Source organism: Myxocyprinus asiaticus, chromosome 7 (genome assembly GCF_019703515.2).
Source record: "Myxocyprinus asiaticus isolate MX2 ecotype Aquarium Trade chromosome 7, UBuf_Myxa_2, whole genome shotgun sequence".
NCBI classification, from domain to species: domain Eukaryota; kingdom Metazoa; phylum Chordata; class Actinopteri; order Cypriniformes; family Catostomidae; genus Myxocyprinus; species Myxocyprinus asiaticus.
This window is the reverse complement of record NC_059350.1, coordinates 47,082,760-47,102,043: the sequence shown is the minus strand read 5'-3', so window position 1 is coordinate 47,102,043 and position 19,284 is coordinate 47,082,760. Positions and strand designations below refer to the sequence as shown.

General features: G+C 34.9%; 1 protein-coding gene across 1 annotated transcript in view; it reads right to left on the bottom strand.

Moving 5' to 3' along the window:
* gpc6a (glypican 6a) overlaps positions 1 to 19,284 on the bottom strand; it is a 280,019-nt gene that overhangs the window by 214,254 nt on the left and 46,481 nt on the right. The window contains exon 2 of the mRNA XM_051702187.1: positions 1,075 to 1,233. Coding sequence (XP_051558147.1) covers positions 1,075 to 1,233 — 159 coding nt within the window. The remainder of the gene's footprint in view (positions 1 to 1,074; positions 1,234 to 19,284) is intronic.

Here is a 19,284-nt window from a genome sequence, read left to right as displayed (position 1 = left end):
TTAAGTACAAGAGCTCTCCACAGTATGCTCTCATTATATTTCAAAAACAGTATTATTAGTTCTAGCTCAAAGGAATATGTCAGTCTGGTTTGTTTAAAACCACACATTCAGCTTATGGAAGCTTATACTCTTTTCACTATATTCTCATTCTGATTATTACAGCTTTAAATAATTTTTTAATGGTCATTTTATACTTTAAGGCCCATTTATAATGTTAGTCTTTATTGCACCAAACAACTTTTTTCTGACCCTTAAATCTGCCTTTCAGACCTTGATCTAAACGCCGCCGTCCCATGTGAAATGAGTTACAGCGTTTACTGCCGGGCTGCGGGTTTGCTGTCGAGTCCAACATAGTTTTAAACTACGGATCGATATGGGTTTTCAATAGTCAATTCTTAATTTGTTACATTTGATCCCTCATAAACTGGATATGTGTTTACAGCCTTGCAGCCATCAATGATGTGTAAATTTGGCTGGTCATGTGTTTATGATGTTTCAATGGATGAGTTTGGAATGGGGAGGAAGATCTGAGTTCTGAAAGACACACTGTGGTGGGTTACAAAACTAAATTGTAATCAGTAGCAATCTGTGTTGCAATCTTTAGTAATGCAATAAACAATTGCTTATTGCATGTTTTGATGAAAATCTCATTTTAAATATATTAAAGGAATATTCCGGGTTCAAAGTTAAGCTCAATCAACAGCATTTGTGGCATAATGTTGATGACCACAAAACTGAATTTCAACTCATTCCTCCTTTTCTTTAAAAAAAAAAAAAAAAAAAAGAAAAACAGACTTCATCTGATATTTTTGTCAATATTCTTGACTTAACTACACAAAACTTAACAAACCATGCCAACCCGGTGTCACTATACCATCAGACATTCATTGCAGTGCCACATTCAAACTGAAAGCCACCAAGGAGGTTAAGAATAATTGCTTCGCAATACCTCATGTTTACAGTAAATCTTGCTGCTTTTTACAGACTACCTTGCAATTAAAAACAGCAAAACAACTGGAAACATTGGTCTACAAAACCAGAGCAAACTAAATACCAACTGTTGCTTCAACTTACCGTCAAACTTTTTATGTCTGGAGGTCAGTGTTGTCCGTATTGTGTGGCTGCTCTCCTCCACTAGTTTCTCAAAATCCAGCTTACTCTGCTGGCCGAGTTTGTCCTCCATGTCTGAGGTACAGCAGGTGTAGCCCTGAGGGCAAACCCGCAGATGTTCTCCTGTGAGGAAAGAGAAGGACATATTTCACACGGGCCGCACTGGGAGACGCAGAGCTCATCACAGCAAATCAAGCATGCTTCATTAAGTCAAAGCTGCGATCTGTGATTTCCCCAACCACACTGAAGATGTGAAGGTGCACCAACTGAAATTAATGGTGCACGGCTCTTCTAAAAGTGACATCTTTAATTACGTCAAGCCGACAGATGGATGTTTGAGATCCATCCTGGAAATACGTCCGTCAAGGCACGTGTTTTTCACTCAAGTGTGCGTTTAATGGCTGGGAACAAGTAGAAAACTTGTCAAGAGTGTCAGCCAGAAAATGCATTTACTGTCTATTTTTGAAACTTCACACTTGACAGACCACATTACATTAGACTATGTTCTTTTTGATGTTTTATATAATTTCCCTGCTGAAAATAAAGTGTGATTCTTCAGTTAGGGAAATTACTCTGAAGCGGTGCTAGTTTTAAAGGATAGAATATAATTGCTTCAAACCTCTGTATCATGTCTCTTTAAATGGTAGCACAATATACAATATGGGTCAATTTGGTAACATTTATTAATGCATTAAGTATCATGAACTAACGATGAACAATCTTTATTTACCGCATGTATTTATCTCGATTAATGTTAATACATTTTTAAAAATCCTATTGCTCATTGTTTATGTTTGTTCATAATGCATTAACTAATGTTAACATATACAAATTTTAATTTAATATATTTTCATTTGTAGAGGGGGGGGGTCATAATGAAGATTTACACCTATGATTTGAGAGCACCATATCTCTGGGATTCAATTACATTGGGCCTTAAATTTGAATATACAAAATATACAATTTGTTCTGAACCAGAATCTAAAAGGATATTAACCTATCTTTAAAGAGCACCTATTATGGTTTTTCAAATATTACATTTCATGTAGTGTGTTATATAGCTGTTTGTGAATGTAAAAAAGTCTGCAAAGTTTCAAAAATCAAAGTTTTACTGACTCCCAAAAGAAAAAAACAATTCTGAACACCTGAAATGAGTCGTTTGTAATTCCAGACATACTTCCTGTACTAACCTACGTAATTTGGTAACAAAAAACCCGCCTCTGGTCTGTTTACATGTACAACCAGTGCATGCTATTAGCTGTTAGCCTCTGCTAACCGGCTAACTCACGTTATTGTCAAATTACATATAAACTTACCACTGAGAGACGTCCTGTTCTCGTCGTGCTTGCGATGATGGTTCGGGTTGATCTTCCGATGTATCACTATCGGACTCGGGCTCAAATTGGTAAGGTAAAACAGAAATTTTTTCAGACGGAGCTGAAACTCGGATAAGGTAGTGGGCGTTTCCTTTCCGACACGCACTGTAAGCGGTAGACCAATCACAACAGGCTGGGACATCTGACCAATCAGAGCAGAGTAGGCTCTCTGAAAGTTGGAGTTTAGAATGAAGCTTTAAGAACGGATCATTGAACGAGTTGTTTTTGACACTGGGGATAAAAAGGTAATGCTACAATTTAAATTATGAGTGTTTTTTGACCTTGGATGCATGTAAATCTGTTGTATGAGACCTTTAAAACAAAATTAGTCATGTTTAAAAATCATAATAGGTGCACTTTAATACTTCTGGAGTTGTAGACATTCAAACTTTGAAAAAACAACACAAAAAAAGCACTTTTTTCCTATTTTTGGACTCACACATTGGTATATTATGCAACAAGAGGTGCTGAAGTCTGAAGTGAACTGATTTTAGTAATAGACCTAACTATCTTTGTGTATAAGTACAATAATAACACTCCCACCTTTCTAAGGTTATTTTTTTGACTTGCAGTTTTGCTCCAAAATCATAGGCGAAAATTGCGGTTTTCACTAAGAAATAATGGATTACTTAGTAAATATTGATCCATGTTGGCTTTCATCATCATTTATGGATTTCTTTCACCAGTAATCTATATATATATATATATATATATATATATATATATATATATATATATATATATATAGCCTCGGTCACTTTTCACTATCTCTTTAAGATGGGTTCCAAACAGCATCGAAATTCTTTTCACAAAACAGCAGTAAATGAATTACAGTTTTACAGTATAAATGCCATCTCTCGAGTCAATATGTCCAGTTCTCCATCTGCACCATCTGTCCAACTCAGCATTACCCTTCTCCTGCCCATCCCAACTTCACGAAAAAATCTCCCCAACACCTGCTAGATTAAAAGTGCTGTCAGCTTGGCCACCATTGCATCATTCCCCACGCCAAAACCGAAGTGCTTTTGGCACGTGGAGATCCGGTGGACAAAATAATGTATGGCGGAAATGCCAACCACTGGCTAATGATACATTTAAAATAACCTGAAACTTTGGCGAGGAATCATTAGTTGCTCACAGTGAGTGAAAAAACAAGCCTCCTTCCAACACTGAGCAGTGTGTGTGTGTGTGTGAAAAAATCTAATTCTCGGATAATCGCTGGGTGTTAGATACAGCTCTAGTTGATTTGAGAAGTACTATTAGAACATTATATTCAGAGCAGGCAGCTACTAATTTTCAACTTCAATTGAAGTACATATTGAGTTCTGCACAGAGAATATTTTGAGGCCTTTGTGCGATTTAATTTCTGATTGGGTCCTGTATGTGTCTTGCCATTTTATTGTAATAAGCGAAAAATTGTGCAATTTCTGTGCAGGGCTGTATCTGAACTCTTCTTTGACAAGAATAATAGGAAACAGACATTATAAGCCTCAGTATTCAGTGTTGCCACATCTCTTATTAAAGTGTATTCACATTGAAATCCTGACAAACATATTCACTGTAGTTCTGCTTCATTATAGACGCTTTCAATACCTCATTCCTGTTGGCCTTTTCAAAATATTGCTTTGGCACAAAAAAAAAAAAATACCAAATGAGATCTCTTTTAATATCTCAATTGTTTCTCCTAGACAGCAATGAGGATGAATGGAGTTCAAATTTTATAGCTACATACTTTTACTATATGGCAACAACTGGGACACTCACTATCAGACTTCATCTAGCTAGAAGTTTTGGTTTTGATTTTGTTTGTTTTTTAAGGTGAAAGATAAACATGGCTGATGATGAAAGCCAAAATATTTAATGCCATGGATCACTATTTACAGAGTAATCAATTATTTTGAAGAGTAGTCAAAATGACAATTTTTGCCAACAATTTTGGAGCAAAACTACAGGTCAAAAAAGTAACCTTAGAAATGTGGTGGCATCACTATTTTATTTATACTCAGAGATCAGTAGGTCTATTACTAAATTCAGTTGACTTCAGCACCCCTTGTTACATTATTTGCCATTGGTGTGAGTCCAAAAATGGGAAAAAACACTATATCTTGTTTTTTCCAAAGTTAGAGTGTCAATAACTCCAGAAGTATTAAATATATCTTAATATCCTTTTAGATTCTGGTTCAGAACAAACTTTCCTTGTTGTATCTTCATTTTTAAGGTCCTATATGGTTACCTCTCAGAGATATGGGGCTCTCAATGTGACTCCATGAGTAAATGGTCAAATTTGACCAATTTTCAATGGTCGAAAACCAAGTGTGAGTCACATGTCCAACAGTTCAATACTGAAGAAGCAGGTTGTCTAAAAAAACGCAAACTATGAGAACAGTGTTTATCAGTGCAGACAGAGATGCTTTTATGAGGCACAAGAAACACTGAAACTGAATCGAAGCTGTGTCTCTCTCACTCATTTGCTGCAGTTTCAATCACGACCCAATTATGATAACATGACGAACTACTGCGATGTATTGAATCGTGACATATGTATCATTATACATATAATATTGTGAGATGCCCTATTAGACTGGTATCTCCAAGGCTCTATTAGTTATGTCAACTACTGAGATTATACGTACAATATCTTACGATTTCATAATCTCGATGATGATTAAAAACATTATTACGAGTTGTCATGAGACTATGTTAGCTTTAAAGCACTGTGAGATGAGATCTTGATAAACGTGATGTTTTTTTTTTTTTTTGTTTTTTTTTTACAAACTGTTCCAAGACGTTAATTTATTCATTCATGGTCTTTTCCCTTGCTCCCTCTATCTCGGCACATATGTGGCGGATCGTTATGGATCATTATCTCTGGATCTCAAAGCACGGAGTGTGATTGAAGCGCAGCATTGTAATTAGCAGAAACTGCTGACTATAAGAAGCCAAAGCAAACTGGTGCTGCTGTTGAAATGCCAATGAAAGATGGCAAGACAAATCCCTTTACCTCAGCCAACTATCTGTCACACATCAAGAGCACTCCTCTCAAGAAAAGTTCACAAAGTCATTCCCTACCTTACAAACTACAATCATCATCGACTGGAGAGGTAGATTCGATGAGAAAGGTTATAGGGCAGACTGGTGGTGAAAATTGTGAAAGGGTTTTTATCTCAGTAAGTATACTGTAAGGCTTTCAGTCAGAAGTAAAATTCCTCAAAAGATTTCTTAAACAGTGGTTTGGTAAAAGCTGGCTTCATCCCTAGTTAAAAAAAAAAACCTTCAATTTGAATAATTTGTCAATTTTATCCTCCTAAACTCCAAAATCATCATATTTTTGTAATAGCAGTTGGGTAAACAAGTGATAAGCACAAGAATATCACACAAACATGCATTCAGGCAAGAGTCAACTTTGTAATGAAGGCAGATTTTAACTGAAAGGTCGATCTAAGTGGGTTTTCTTGAAAAGGGTCAGGTTGGGGCAAGTTGTCGCATTGATACTGGGACAGGTTGTCATATGTATTAATTTTATACAATTCAATAATTACAATTTCGGTTGGTTTTATGTTATGTTAGCTTTGCTATTTTTGCTTTTTTATGAATTGTTTTGTGCATCAAACTTGTTTTACTGTTTAAATTGAGCTGAAAAGCCAATAAGTACACAATAATACATTTTGAATACAGATATGTTGTAGAAGAGTTCCACTGTGACAACTTACCCCATATAGTGAGACAACAGCGCACGTAAACTGGTTACCTTACCATATACGGTTAAAATTTGCATTTAATCATCTTTAAAATTTACTTTAAAATATTGTGAAAATATTTTGTTATGTTTAAAAAGTATGATTGACCTTATAGTTAACCTTAAAAAATAATAATACAAATAAATAAATAAAAAAAAGTACTCTTTTTTTTTTTTTTTTTTACAGCACTTCTTAATCTTGGTTAGTGTAATTTCAGCATATAATATTATTATTATTATTTTTTTATATATATATATTAAAAGTTGTACATGTTAATACATTATGGACAAACATGAACAACTGCATTTTTCTAAATGAACATTAATCAAGAAACCTTGAAACCTTGAGTATTTACAAATGTTGACAGATACAACCTAGTTACTGACGTTTACAGAGTAAAGTGTTAATGAAGTATCATCCACAGGTACACCTCCAGTTGACTCCAATTAGCTTATCAGAAGCTAATTGTCTAATTGTCTAAAGGCTTGACATCATTTTCTGGAATTTTTCAAGCTGCTTAAAGGCACAGTAAACTTCTGACCCACTGGAATTGTGATATAGTCAATTAAAAGTGAAACAATCTGTCTGTAAACAATTGTTGGAAAAATTACTAGTGTCATCACAAGTAGATGTCCTAAACGAATTGTCAAAACTATAGTTTTCTAATATTAAATCTGTGGAGTGGTTACAAATATTTTTTTTAATGACTTCAACCTAAGTGTATGTAAACTTCTGACTTCAACTGTACTCCTCCTATGGAATTCATGTGACTGGCAACAAATTTGTGCAACATCATGCCAAGACATTATAGATGCTAAATTGCGATGGATTTTTGGATATTTTGAATGGTGTCGCCATGCGAAGCATTATATTAATGGTGAAAAATGGGAAACAGGAAGTGTGTCATCTTCTGTGTGCAATGTGTGATTTAGATCAAAATTGAGACGTATGTTTAGTCTTGGGGGCTAATCACATGGATGTGACTATTTTGGGTCACGGTCGTAGTGCCACCACCTGGCAGCAGGAAGTGTGGCTCTTACAATAGACTTTAAAATAGTCTTCTTATATTTACCCAAATTGCTTCAAAATTGTTTAGAATAATGTCAAATACCAAATGCATGTGTCCACCTTGCATTGTTTTCTGAAAGCCACCAGGTGGAAATGGGCCAGTTGTGCTTGGGCCCAGTCATGCACATTTGGGTGTTTTATGTTACATTATATGTTGTTTAGTTAATGTTAAAAACAACATGGTCACTGTATTTTTACTGTGAGTTTGTCAAATGCAGCTACCATTTTTTAATTTAATTTAATTTAATTTATTTACAAAGTAAGTTCCCTTGACTGGCATGTGACAACTTGCCCCGGTCTCCCCTACTCCATTGTAGTATTTCTATGAGGTCCGGAAACCTTAAGTTTTTTATCTGTTTTAATTCTTGTGGTATCATTCATCTCAATTTAACAGGCCTATAATTTAACACATTTAACATCTGGCCACTTAATCTATTTTTTTTTTTTTTTTTTTTTTTTTTTTTTTTATCACAGAACGTGAACATCCTTTTCAATAAAGAATACATTATATACCATGACATGGTTTATATCACTCTTTCTGGAATAGCGCAAATCATCACCATAGTGCAGTAATGAAATATACGTATTTACAGATAAAAATGAAAGCTATTAGATCACAGATGCATTTTTTTAAAATATGTTGATTACAAGCAGGATTACATTTATTAAAATGTGTGAATGAATGAACGTTACATTTACATAGCTCTTTCTGACACTACACTCAAAGCGCTTTGCACAGTGAACGGGACTCTGCTCAACCACCACCAGTTTGCAGCATCCATCTGGATGATGCGACGGCAGCCATAGTGCACCAGTACACTCACCACACACCAGCTGTTGATGGAGAGGAGAGAGGAGAGTTATAGAGCAAATTAATGGATGGGGATTATTAGGAGGTCATGATTGAGAAGGCCCAATGGGGGTAAATTGCCCAGGACACCGGGGTTACACCACTACTCTTTACGAGGATTTTTCACAACCACAGAGAGTCAGGTCCTCGGTTTAATGTCTCCTCCAAAAGATGGAAACATACACAACGCTATCTCTGCTATCAACAAAAAACCCTTACAAACCCAGTATACAGTGGATCAAACAGTTTACCGGTGCAAGCAGAGAAAAAAACACATTGCATTCAGTGACTGAAATTATATTAGCTAATGAAGAGTATCAGATTGGCCTCTTGTGACTTTTCACCTCTTTCTCAACTGAACTAAACAGCAGATCAACCAAACTAACTGCTAACCATCCCATAAAGAGATGGATGGAAAAAACATGGCTCTTTGTGCATATTGCAGCAGTTTCCTTGTGAAATGAGCACTAGAGGCACTACAACAACAATGACTTTTATTCAGTTTCACACAAATCACGAGTAAAACGCCAGATTATGAGTTAACAAACATGCACTTTCCACCCTGTTCCTCATAATGCTATCTTATGACATCTAAACACTTTCACTATAGCGCATGACTTATTTTAACGTTTGCATTACATAACCAACTACATTTACAAACTTGTTGGAGTGTGATCAAATTATGTGGTAACTGATAGAGCGTTGCAACTGTGATGTAAATGACAGGGGTACAAGTCTTTAAGAGCACGCAAGTCGACACGTGAGCCCAAAGTGTCATAGAAGTACCACATAAAGATGTGAATAGCATTTATCATCTCACGTTTGCTTCGGTTAGGTTTAGTTTTAAGGTTTAGGGTAGGGAGGTCGGTTTTTGTTTGTAAGAACATTTAATTTGCTTTTAGCACCACTCAGTAGACATTTGTCCTCAAAACTGCTGTGATACATGTAATATCATTATGTCACCACTACACTACAACCACCTAGCAACAATCTAAAAACCACCAAAAACTCCTTAGCAACCACATAGCAATGCCCTGGCAACCACCCAAAAAACCCTAGTAACATGGTGGCAAGTTGCTTGTAAAGGTGTGCATTTTCTTCAGGAATATATGGAAATTTGTAACTCAAAATACAATCTAAGCTGTGAGATTTTCCTTAAAGGAGTAGTTCACCCAAAAATGAAAATTCAGTCATTTTACTCACCTTCTTTTTCTTAACACAAAGGGAGAAATTGTGAAAAAAATTGTTGTGCTCAGTGATGTCATACAATGGCAGTTTATGGTGACCACCTCTTCAAACTTCAAAAGGACACAAAAGTATAATTCAGAAGTCTAATAAATGATTCCATGAGTCTCATGATTGTTATGAAAGCATATGATAAGGTTTGGTGAGAAACAAACTAAAATCGTATGTATTATTTAGTGAAAATGTTTACTGACTGTTGATTTCCTGTGTGCGTTCATGACAGGGCACGAGAGCAACAGTTCACACAGCCCACTTGCGACATTGGGGCGTTCAAGTGAAAACTTCTAAAAACAGGTCCTCCACAGCGATAGCGACAACAGAACACAACACATCTGCACACAAAACAGAGAACAGAACTTACTAAACATGTCTGAAGAGTTTGTAGTCGAAGAATTTATGCATTTCTATGCCCAGCCTTATTTTTTTTTAAAGTTTTTGGACCGGTGCCAGTTACTCGCGCTATGCTGAAAATAGAAAACAAGCGATTGATAGAATGTACTGTTGCTCGTCACTGCTGGTTAGAACAAAAACTCTGATTTACATAGAAAATAAACCTTTTATTGCGTGCCGTTTGCCGTCAGGTTAGGACACGGTGTGACTGTGGCTGCCCGTTGCCTCCTCTATGTTTCTGTTTGATTTCCGAGTACTCTGCTTAAAAAAAAAAAAAACAAGGCTGGGCATAGAAATGCATCAATTCTTTGACTACAAACTCTTCAGACATGTTTAGTAAGTTCTGTTTTCTGTTTAATGTGCAGCTGTGTTCTGTTGTCACTATCGCTGTGGCAGACCTGTTTTTAGATAAACAAAACGAAAAAGTTTTCGTTTGAACGCCCCAGTGTCGCGAAGGGGCTGTGTGAACTGTTGCTCTCATGCCCTATCATGAACGAACACAGGAGATCAATGGTCAGTGAACATTTTCACTAAATAATACATTAGATTTCAGTTTGTTGCTCACCAAATCTTATCGTATGCTTTCATAACAGTCATGAGACTCATGGAATCATTTATTAGACTTCTGAATTATACTTTTGCGTTTTTTTGAGCTTGAAGAGGTGGTCACCATAAACTGCCATTGTATGACATCACTGAGCACAACATTTACACAATTTCTCCCTTTGTTTTAAGAAAAGAAAGAAAGTCATACAGGATTATAACAACACAGGGGTGAGTAAACAATGACTGAATTTTCATTTTTGGGTGAACTAATCCTTTAATGTAAACATTGTTTTTTGTTGTTGTTGTTTGTTGTCTTGTGCTGTAACTTTTCATAAGTAGAAAATTGTATTAAATATAGAATCTTTCCAAACTCAAGGTCGCATTACAAGAAAATTACATCATGCATTCATTACATTCACTTACACCAAATGCACCAAAAAAGTCAACAGTCAAAACTCATATCTAAAAAAAAATAAAAAATACACACCCTGAAGATGTTCAAATTAAAAAACAAGATATTTACACAGGCTACTCATTTCTGTTTTCATTATGCTGTTTTACTCAAGAGTCGACTGTTTTGATAGTTGCTCTCTCTTGCATCATTACAGAAATGAGCATTAATAGACATTTTTAAGGCATGACTTTTTTCATAAGATGATTCCAAGCTTCCTTCAAGGAGCTTCATTCAAAATTTGCATCTCTTTGAAGGGCCAATATCTCTCTGGACCAATCATGAAGTGTAGTAAATATGATATCTTCGTTTAAAATATTTTTTTCTTTCATAAATAAAAGTGATCTAAAAAAAAAAATAATCTAAATAATGTATACAATGTAAATAAATGTATATAGTAATAAATACACCAATTGATTGACCACTTTGAAGTACCATATTTACACAGAAAATTAATACTAATGTGTTAGGTTTTTTTTTCTTATCAGCTTTTTTTCATCAAACAACAGTGAATTGACTCAATTAGCACTTTTAAAAATCTACGCCTCCAACTCCAACAACTGTATTGTCTTTTAAATTGGTTTTTATTTCTATCCTATGTGTTTAATGCATTTTTTTCTTACTCTTTGAATTCCATTTTTTCCTATTATTTTCTTTTTACTAGGGCTGCAACAACTAATAAAATCGATAATTACTGATAATGAAAATCATCGTCAAAGAATTTCATTATCGATTAGTTGCATATTTGCGGCGAGCAAGGAGAAGATCCTTCAGTGACTTAACAGTACAGTGAAAAATGTGTTGCATGATGAAACTCATTTGAAAAACAATGGCGACAAGTTGAAGCCGGAAAAAAACATGTCCAAAGATGCCCATCGCATGAGAGCACATTATAAGCACTTCAAAGAAGATCATAATACGCATACAGTTTAATGTGGAGCGGTTGCTGCATCAGGTGCGTTGAAAGAGGGCTTGTGCTGTTTCATGTGCTAAAGACTTGTTTCTCTCCAGCGCATAACTTACATTTTTACTGCTATTTTCTATGTTTTGTAATGTAAACATGTTAAGAATTCAAAATCAGGCACGTATTTCCATTTCACAAAACTGTTTGTCTTTACAACAAGCGAGTCTCCATTAAACTTTACTGAGCGCGCAAGCACACGCATCCACGTAAATCAAACCGATCGCAATGGAGAAAGGGAGTGCATCATACCGCGATTTCAGTTTCAATGTAATCAATTATGCAGCTTTCATGGATGTCACAATGTCCAACCCGATGTCTTGAAAAGTCGTACATAAATTACGAGTTGGCTATTTCGTATGGTCTCGCAAGATGTTTTTCGTGTAAACTCGTACGACTCCATCACGTGCACATTCCCTGATGTGTAATGCGGAAGTAAGCGTGAGTTCTGCGCACGAAGCGTTAAAGACTTATTAATATTGTGCCCTTACCCAAACCCCTTATCTAAACATAACTAATTAGTAGAGTGTGTAAACATGATAGGAAGCTGTTGTGTGTGACAGAAGCAAGTAATTGTCACGCATTAGATGGAAACGATGTCCAGCGACGTCTTTGGCTGCAGTGAAAGTCGAAGGAATTCAAACGAGTGCATCCGCACGATATCATATGAATTAGCCAAATTTAGAAAAGTCATACGAATCCTGACGATTTTGCCGTGAGAGTGTGTTGCAATGTCTCAGAGGTCCAAGTGTGCCGGCTTTTAAAATGTTTTAGATGGTTTATTCTCATCATGTAAGCGCATGTAATACAATGAGCATGTCTAGACAAAAAGTCTAAAATGAGACTGTTCAGCACGAGAGTGAATCAGATGATTGTACTACATAAACTTTATCCTGAATATAATGTATAATAATTCTAAGGGACCTGATATATCATAGTCCTGATAATTCCAAATGTAATGTCTAATTTCACCAGTAAATTTATACTATGAAAAAGATTATTTTACTGGATAAGCATACACTACCATTAAAAGTGTTTTTGTTTTGTTTTTTGTTTTTTCGAAATGAATAGTTTAGAAACAGGTAAGGAGTGACTATACTTTTTTTTTTTTTTTTTTTTTTTTACTTTTAATATGAATTTTACATATAATATAGTAACATATAATGTCTTTTTCAGCTGGGAAGAATTATTAATATTTTTATTCTGTGTCATTTTGTCCTCTGCTGGGATGATTTTTTTTGTCCCACTCCATCCCTGATGAATAATTTTACTCTTTAATGAATAGTACTCTTTGTTAAGCTTTACAAGTAAAGGAAAGGAACTGTTTTGCATATGTCCTGAAAGTAATAATAATAATAATAATAATAAATAAATTCAAATGTAACTTTTCATGATTCAGGCTTTGTTCAAATTTATGTGAGAATATAGAATCGTGTAGTAGAATTTAGTACAGTAAATCGAACCAAATAATCTTTATAATTTAATTTAAAAAAAGATCACATTTTAATAAAATACAGGAAATATATATATATATTGTAAGATTAATCAATCAAAATAATCATTAGTTACAGCCCTACCCTACAGGCAAAGGTGGCAACTTTGGAAAAAGATAAATATACTGTTTTTATAACATTTTTGATCACTCAATTATTTTCACACTTTCATTGTGTTGTTTCATTCAAGAATGAGGAGGTGTGTTCAAACTTTTGACAGGTAGTGAAGGTCTAGGTTGAAGAAATGAGGTTTTATACTGCTGCAAAACCAGCCATGGGATCTGATTATGCCCAGCGAACAAAGTCATGCCAAAAAAACTTGGTGCAAAGTCTCTATGGTATTCATTAGGGTACCTGGCAACAGGGTCTCCTGCATATGGACACTGCCATATGGTGGGTCCCACGGCCCGTTTGTGTGGAAGTTCTGAAAGACTCCCTGCCAATGTATTCACCCACAGCACCACGGTGAAATCCACGTGAAAAACAGTGATAGCCTAATTTACAGCAGACACTTCCCATGGATAGGGTACACTTTGTCCCATTGCTTTTTTAAAAGAATTAAAGGCACAAATCCCATGTTATTTTGATTGTGAACTATTAGATAATCTATTATCTCACAACAATAGGCAGTTATAACAACACTAAATTTCTCACTTCGACTGTATGGAACAATTAAGATCGTCTAACAGTGTTGTAACAATGTCATAATTTTAACATAATTTGTTGAATTGCTATTTAATTAATTTTAGTAAAAATATTTTGTATTAATTGTTTTAATTATTTAAAAAAATGTTTAGATGTGTCCATATTTTACATTGATAAAATTGTAGTGTTGGCTACATATGAATATATATTATTTTTTTCTTTAATTTAAGTTTATTAGTAACTTTAAGCCATACTAAGTAGCCCATATTAAATTACAGTTTAATTTAGGCTATATCTGCAACTCTGTTACCCATTCTGACTAAGTTTTTGTTTGCTTATTTTGATTTTGATGCTTCATTGTTTGTTTTGTATGTGTATTGCTAGAAAATAAATTTAAAAAATCCACACAAATTAAGGATGTAAACTGTACTGTATATAGTATTGGTGATTAATTAATTTTAACAACCTGTTTAATTAATATTTAAGTTAATGTTTTAAATAATTAACTGGTAGTGTTGACTGCATTCATCAAGCTCAACCTTTCAACACTGTTACGAAAGTAATTTTAAGAAAAATGTTTTTTCTTTAATTTTAGTGAAATTTATCAGTTCATCAGAAGTTTATCAGTAACTTTAAACCAAACTGACTAGCCCCTATTGAATGAGAGCTTCATGCGAAATCTTCAGCCCTGTTATTTGCAACAGCTTTACACATTGTTTTAATTACATTTTCTTACATTTGCTGGTAAATGTTTATTGCTATAAAATCAAAAAAATCTAAAGGTTTAAAACTTTATAAAGACTTTGTAACAGGGTTGCAAAAAGTCCAAACCTAGCAACATTTTCTGAATAATCACTCATTATTTGCAAAAAAAATAAAAAATAAAAACTGACTTCATTTTCTTGTGTTTCAGACCCTATTTTGTACATTATTCGTGGAAAGTGCCAGCCAACTAAAACTAATGTGCCCTGTCTTTGATAGCCACTCCAAGCACCGTAAGCAAGTCCCAACAAACCACACGTCATTTCGGTTCATTTTGTTTTGTGGCAAGGAGCACAGAAAAATCAATAACCATTGTTGTTTATTGCCTGCCTGGTGTGAGACTTTTGTCAGCGCCCACCCAATAAGTCATTTATCATGTTGTGCAACCCCACAGAGAATGATGGGATGGTGAGAACAAGAGAGACTCATTTAGGAACCGCAAAGAGATTTTCGGTGTCTGTCATGGTCAGGCACTGGGAAACCCAAGCTCTCCACTAATTCCATGACTAATCAACTTTTAGCCGGCCAGCAACGGCTGTTTTGCACATAGCAGTGCGCTTGTTCTGCAGTGAATGAATCGCCATCGATCTGCTATCAGATACGGCCTCATCAAAACCACTACTGGATCACTGACTTCAGAAGCATCTTTGGGAGGGAGTCTGGCACCCACAACTAAGGCTTAATGAGGGTTCTAAGGTTTTGACTCAAGTACATGTAGGGGTATTAGGCTAAATGTGTTACGCATCTTTAAAGATTAGGCAGCTTGCCCAGATGCTCGATTACGTCAGTACTGAGAGAAATGTAGCAGCTGAAAGTGAGCTGAACTTGAGTTGAAATTTGCATTGATAACAAAGAGAAAGAGCTCTGGCGTCAAAACCAATTTTAAAAATGCATTTTTGTGTAGGACATTTGTTATTTAAGTTTTTCAACAGTGGTAAATCTTGGGGTATTATCAGAGGACTCTCTGGGCTTTTCAGAGATACCGAATGTTTGAGAGTTTGGCCATGACAACTTCCTCTCCTTGGTCTATAAATATGGATGGAAATGTATCACAGTTCAATTCGGCAAATTAAATAAAATATGAATAAAATATATATTTTTTTAATATTTATTTATTTCTTTTATCATTTTGATTTTATGCACCAAAAACTTCAATTTTCAAAGCTCTGTGAATTTGTATTTTTATTTATTTTTTTTATTTATTTTATTTTTTTTGTGTGTGTGGTGGGAATGAATGTAATGTAATGGTGATTTGAGAGATATACGTCAAAATCCCGTTGTATCATATTTGATACATGAATTTCAGAGAGGGTTTTTCAATAAAATAATATATAAATTTTTAACCAAGCACAAGTTGCTTATATTCAGCAAATACTAATTTTAAAATATCAGTAACAATATAATCATTACTGTCACTTACTTCATTAAAATAAGCTTTCATTTATCCCAACATAAGAGTCACTTTTCACGCAAGTCCGCCACCATTTTAAATAGATTGATATAAACATTGAAACCACTTTTTTCACAAATAACCACTAGATGGTGCCATAAAGATGTGAAACTTACATACCATAGGTTGCTTGGCTCGTCAGCTTGAACAGAGAGTGAAACAGGAGCCGTAAAACGTTGTGTATCATATTTGATACAGCGTTATGGTGTCAAGGATTAGGTTGGGATTTAAAGGGTTAGGAGATCTAAAATATCTGTAAAATAGTAAAAAATGTAACTTTACAAAAATATTTTTAATATAAAGGATTACTTATATTTGTATCTTTCTAAAGCTGTATATACATAAAAACGTTCACATTTAGATGCTGTCAATATGTCCATATTGTACATTTCTGGGTCTATCCAAATGTACAAAAATGTATGTGTAAATGTTACATACAAATACCTATGAATAAGAATGAGATCAGGCTGAAAAAACACCAAGAACAGCCTAGCAACCACACAGGAATACGCTAACTATTGAGAACACCTTAGTAACCACATAACAAACCCCCAGCAACCACCAAGAACACCCTAGCATCACGGTGGCAAATTTTGCACACACACACACATACACGCACAATAAAAATAAATGTATCTTAATATAAATATATTTTGCTGCACGAAATATACATCTTTAGATATAAGATTTCCAAAAAGGGGAACACCCTGCTCTTAAAGTCTAGATAAGAGTAAATATAGTCATGAATCTCATTGAAAACTAAATAATATTGTACAAACATGCCCTACTGAAACGTATCGGTCAGTGGTTTGCTGCCAGGTTGAAAGAACATGAACAGCCTTTGCTGTCTTTATCTGTATCTCTTCTGTCAGCGTCTGCTTTGCCAGAGTAATATGGGTTCATGTCACCCTGACATCATCTACTCAACACACAGAAGATACTTCAGAGATGAGCATGGAGCCAGAAAAGGCACTACGTTCAACCAAAGCAAACACACTCTCTCAGAGTGAAGCTTAAAGGTCCTGGAATGAAAACAGACTGTTTCAAGGGTCGAAAGCTCTTTGAGAGTCTGCCAGACCACCTCGAACTAAATCAACAATGATTAGAAACCTTCAAGCTGCTTCTGTATTCGTGGTCTGCTCCTATCACAAGTCTAACTAATGAACACATCAGTTTCATACTGCATAATGGATGAGTTTTCACACCAAACACTGCCTAATTATGCCTTACAGCCAAGACGGTGACTGGCATCCTTTTTTCTTTTTTGATTTTGGATGGAAAACATAGGAATTATGAAGGGTTTAATTTAAACATTGTAAAATGTGTTAAATGGATAAGTGGACAGTTCTTGGCTAGAATAATCTGCAATGTGGGCCAGACTTTATGCAGATAGTCTTGCAACGTCTTGCAACACAAGACTAGGGGGTACAAGAAAAGAAGTGGGTAATGGGAAAGGAGCCACAAAATGTGATGTTACACCATATTAACTTTTTACTCCGTATACCACTTTCCGTGATTCCTGGTGGGACTCGAGACCTAAATTGAATTTGTCCATTCAACACAGAGAAGAGAATTCCCCAAACTGAATGCCACCATATGTCACAGTTTTTGGAGGCATATGAAGGCTCACCTGACTTCCAAATAACTTCCAGTCTTGGCAGACACTCCTAATTTGCCCACAGATAGTTGGTATTTTTTCAAGTACAAGAAAAAAATAAATAAATGAAAATACTTGAAGAAATACAGAAAATTACACCCGGACCAAGTCATGTTGATTCTGCTGTGTTTTTATTTTATTTGTGATTATGTCTTTTTATCAAATTAAAAACGTATAATATTTCACTACCTCTCTAAGTTCTTTAGATGTAATGCTTTACCACCAGTAAAATATTTAAAATATTTTTAAATATTAAAATTAGAATAACAATGTTTGTTGAAACCTGTATCAAGTGCAACTAAAGTTATTTCTAAATATGTATTAAAATGTAGACAACAGAGGAGTTCTCACTTTATTTATTTATTTTGTTAGAAATGAACAAAATACGATTATTAAGCCAGTACATACAAAACCAATATTCAAAAGAGCCTGATGTAATGAGAAAAAAAAATATTTGAAAGTGCTGTAATTATTGCTAAATGACTTTACGTGGTTCCTTACAGGTATCACGGCAGTTTTGAGGTGAAATGTCCACTGAGTTGTGCTAAAAACGAGTTCCCGAGTTTTCGAAACAGATGATTTTTTTTTAAGGTTAATGCTCTATCAAGTTTTCAATCAACAAAACCTACCTCACTACCCTAAACCTTAAACTTAAACCTAACCGATTGTGTCAGAAAAAAAACAAATGTAAGATAAAAAACACAACCACGTAATTTTGTGTTGCTTCTATGACACTTTCAGACTTGCATGCTCTTCAGGGCTCATACCCCGGTCCTTTGCATCACAGATTCAACTCTCTATCAGTTGAGCTAGCGCACAATTCCATCGCGCCCAAATAAGCTTGTAAATGTAGTTGGTTATGTAATGCAAAACCAACCACTTTTCTTAAAGTAAATAGAAGTCGTTGTTGTAGCTCGTCTAGTGTTCATTCCAACTGGAAACTGCTGCGATACATACAACGAGCCATGCAAAAAACATTTTACAAAAATGCAGGTATAGTAACAGGAATCTATGAAACCAGGTTGGTTCAAAACCATGGTCTTTCGCTACCCTAAGACACGACGGTAAGCCTACAACAATGATTTCAAATTCAGAGCTGTCGACTTCCATTATTCGTCATTGCACGTTTTCGTTATGTCCATAAAAATCATGATGGATAACAAATGTAAAAGTTTAAATATTGGTAATTGTAAAAACAAACAAACAAACAAACAAAAAAACATTTATCAACCACTATTTTGAATATTGCAAGGACCTGTCCCCTTCAGTATCTATGGTGGTGATACCAAGTGTTGGTGTTGAGAAAATGGTAATACCATGGTACTGTATGATTACCATATTTGTGTACATGGCATTTTACATAGTACTCAAAAGTACTTCAAAAAATACAAAAGTTCTACCATGGTGAATGTCCAAAATACATGTAAATCTTGGGGAATTTTTTGTTAGTGTTTACTGCAATATCACACTTTGAAAATGCTGCAATATACAGTATAGTACAATAATCAAAACTTCCCAACAACAATACCGGTAAGATGCCTTA